The sequence below is a fragment of the Condylura cristata genome, unplaced genomic scaffold (assembly GCF_000260355.1).
Source record: "Condylura cristata isolate star-nosed mole 26May11 unplaced genomic scaffold, ConCri1.0 scaffold00034, whole genome shotgun sequence".
Lineage (NCBI taxonomy): Eukaryota > Metazoa > Chordata > Mammalia > Eulipotyphla > Talpidae > Condylura > Condylura cristata.
In genome coordinates, this window is record NW_004567135.1 from 7,181,979 (window position 1) to 7,185,135 (window position 3,157).

General features: G+C 54.4%; 1 protein-coding gene across 3 annotated transcripts in view; it reads right to left on the bottom strand.

The window, feature by feature from the left end:
• Positions 1-1,018: 1,018 nt before the first annotated feature.
• The window catches only part of ASIC1 (acid sensing (proton gated) ion channel 1), a 24,861-nt gene continuing 22,722 nt past the window's right edge, over positions 1,019-3,157 (bottom strand). For all 3 annotated transcript variants that reach the window (XM_004692768.2, XM_012732475.1, XM_004692767.2), the window contains one exon: positions 1,019-3,061. In XM_004692768.2, coding sequence (XP_004692825.1) covers positions 2,957-3,061 — 105 coding nt within the window. In that variant the 3' untranslated portion in view covers positions 1,019-2,956. The remainder of the gene's footprint in view (positions 3,062-3,157) is intronic.

The following is a 3,157-nucleotide window of genomic DNA, read 5'->3' on the forward strand; positions in this document are numbered from 1 at the left end:
CCGCCCGGCCGGCCGGCCGGCGCGGGAGGCTGAGGGCAGCGAGACTGCGGGCTAGAGGGGGGCAACTAGCGGGACGAGCGTGCTGACCACTCCCTCCCGCCTTCTAGGTCCGGGAGGGGGAACCATAGAGAGGAGCTCTGGACTAGAGAGGCCCCGTGAGCGGGCGCCCCCAGGCCGACGGGAGGGAGACGGTGACCTGGAAACTGGGAGCCCCGAGCAAGCCTCTGGTGAAGGGCTGAGGGGGACGTGTGTCTCCGTGGCCCAGTGCGTTTGACTTTTCAAAGCGCTCAGCTGTTCTTTCCCTCTTACTGATGCAGCACTGTGTACACCGCTTTACAAACAGAGAGTGACTTGGCGAAGGTCACCCAGCTGCAGGCAGTCAGGTCGAACCCTACAATCCAGGTCTTCTGGTTCATGGCCCAGGGTTCATTCCACAGAGAAAATGTCTCAATAGCTACCTCATCCCAGAACTTCAGCCCAACTTCGTCCTTGACATTTAAGCTGACCTTCCAGAATTCGTGTTCAGGTTTATTTTGAATTTTGACCCTCCCCTCTCCAGAGACTCCTTTGTGCTCGAACTTTCTTTTGGGATCCTTGTTGCTTTGACCTCTCCCTCTTTCTGTGCCCAGTGGTTTAAGGCATTCCTGGTGTGATGGTCAGTCCGCCTCGTCCAAAGAGCACCAACCAGCCTGTCTGCTCAGACCTCCTCACTGGTCCCCTGATGGGCTCCCAGCCAAGCCCATCTCTCAGCACTCAATGGGAAGGCCTGAATATTTTGTGTGTGTGTTTTTTTAACATCATTCTTCATTTTGTACATTTTTTCATCTCAGCTGTAATCCTCGTGGGCTTCCCGCCACCAATTCACCCGTGCACTCTTCCCACCCCAGTTCTGATCCCACTCCCCTTTCCACCCCCATAAATGTCTCTGATTTATAGTTGTTCATCGTTCTCTTCTTTTTCTTTTTTTAATAATATAAGGCCTGAATGCTTTTAAATAAGAGAACAACACTGGAGAGGAGATGGTTGAAACCCAGTTTATTAGACCAGAGGCATGTGTCACCCATAGCTCTGCCTACTGTCCCCATCTGCTGCAGGCCCTTTGGCCTTATTCCCACTCCTCTCTGGAGAGGTCTGGTCTCTAAGGAACTCCTAGGAACCAAGAGTTCTCAAAGATACTATAGTCTCACCCTCCAGCTCCAAGTGCACACATGACCTGCCACAGGTCTGTTCTGGGGTTGGAGACCAAGAGACAACTGGGCAGAGAAGGCCTGGGAAGGGGCAGGGCTCTGGCCCTGGTTCCTGTTGGGGGTCGAGGCAGGCCTTCTACCTCACTTGTCTCTCTTTAGGTAGGAAGGGACAGAACAACAGAGCTTTCGACTTCTACTCCAGGCCTGTCTCTCTCCACCCACAGCCAAACCCTACCTCACCAGAAAATATCAGTGGTGGGCTTGGCTCTCAGGTGAAGAAAGGGGACTGGGTCCCTAGAGAGGGGAAGGCCACTGACTGAGATCTTCAATTTCTGCCTGTCAGTACCCCACTGCTTCAGCTGTGGAAGTTGCCAATCCACAGTGCCCTCTCTCTTTGACACCCTTAGCTTAGCGAGCAGATCTCGCTCAGCCTGGCTAGGGGCTCTCTCTGTAGCAACCCCTTCCCTGGGGAGGCCACAGTCAGTCAAGCAAAGGGCATTGGGGTGAGCAGAGCAGGGGAGGGAGTGTTAAGGCTGTAGGGATGGCAGAAGGTGCCAGGCTGGGGGCAGAGGATGAGGCCAGAAACAGGCAGAGCTTGTGATTCACAGCTTCCTTTATATCGCCACCGAGACAGTGCGAAGGTTACAATGCGCGTGTCGTCTCCTTGTGCTTCTCAGAGGGATGTGTGTACACAGTACAGACACCAGGGGAGAGAGTCCAACTCTTTATACAGGCGAAGGCATTCAGAGACCAGGGAGGGGGCAGAAACACAGAAAGGGCAACTTGGGGTGAGAGGATGGTTCTCAGAGACAAGAGGGGGTGGGGTGAAGACACGGTTGGGGGAAGAGTATATACAGAGGTATAGCAATATAGAGTCTGTATCATATAGAAATAGAAAATGCAGATGAGGTTGTTGGGAGAAGCAAATGAAGCTGGGGAGAGGATTTGGGAAAGTTCCATAAGAAAATTTATGGATGTGGCCCTGGGAGAGGAACCAGTGCCCCTCTCCCTGAGCTGGAAGCCAACCAGCTGTGTCTTTGACGGGATGGCAGAGAAGGGCTGCCTCTTGGGAGCTTGCTCCAGCAGCTCGGGGTGGGTGAACTTAGGTCTCAGGATGTGGTCTACAGCACCAGGGCCATATCTTGTCCCCGTACCCCCTTCTTCAGGGGACCCCCCACTCCCACCTCTCTGGAGACTTCACAAGGTATGGGGAAAAGGACTTAGGGTCTTAATTCCTGCCTGGAGATTTGGGGTTGGGGGGTCACTGGGCTGAGAGGGTCTCTTAAGGCTGGGGAAGCCCCCCCACAAGCCCTCCCCTTCAAGGTACATTCTCTGTTTGGGGCCAAATTCCAGTCCCAGGATGCCCTTCACCCCCCACTGGGAGGGGGTTTGGTGACTGGTGGCAGCAGAATGTAGGTGGACACTCAGATGATAGACAGACAGACAGACAGACAGACAGAATTCAGGCTGGGAGCTGGGGGAGGCAGCATGGAGCAGAGAAGGAAGGGCAGCCTGAGGTCGTGTGCCCCATTCTCTCTTTTTTAGTTTCTTTTAAAGATTTGTTTAGTTTTGTTAAAAATAAAAAGAATGGGATAGAGGCAGGGATAGGACTCTATGGTCAAGACTCCTTCCTTATCAGAGACGGAGGAAGAACTGCCAAGGAGTGGGGGTGAGTCCCCAGGGCAGGTGTCGGGGGGCCTGGAAACTGGGGGCCTCTTTGCTCTCCTAGCCCTCCCCATCTAGGCCTTTGGTACGGTGGCCGGCAGGGCTCAGCAGGTAAAGTCTTCAAAAGTGCCTCGGGCTGGATGGTGAGGTAGGATGTTGGCGGCATACGTCATCCCGGCAGGATGGCCCCGGAGGCTCTCACATGGATTCTGGGGGGAGGACACAGACAGGGGCTGGTTATTCGAAGGGTCACCGGGGCAAGCAAAGGAGAAAAAGTGGCAAGCAAGTAGGGTGACCCCGGGGTG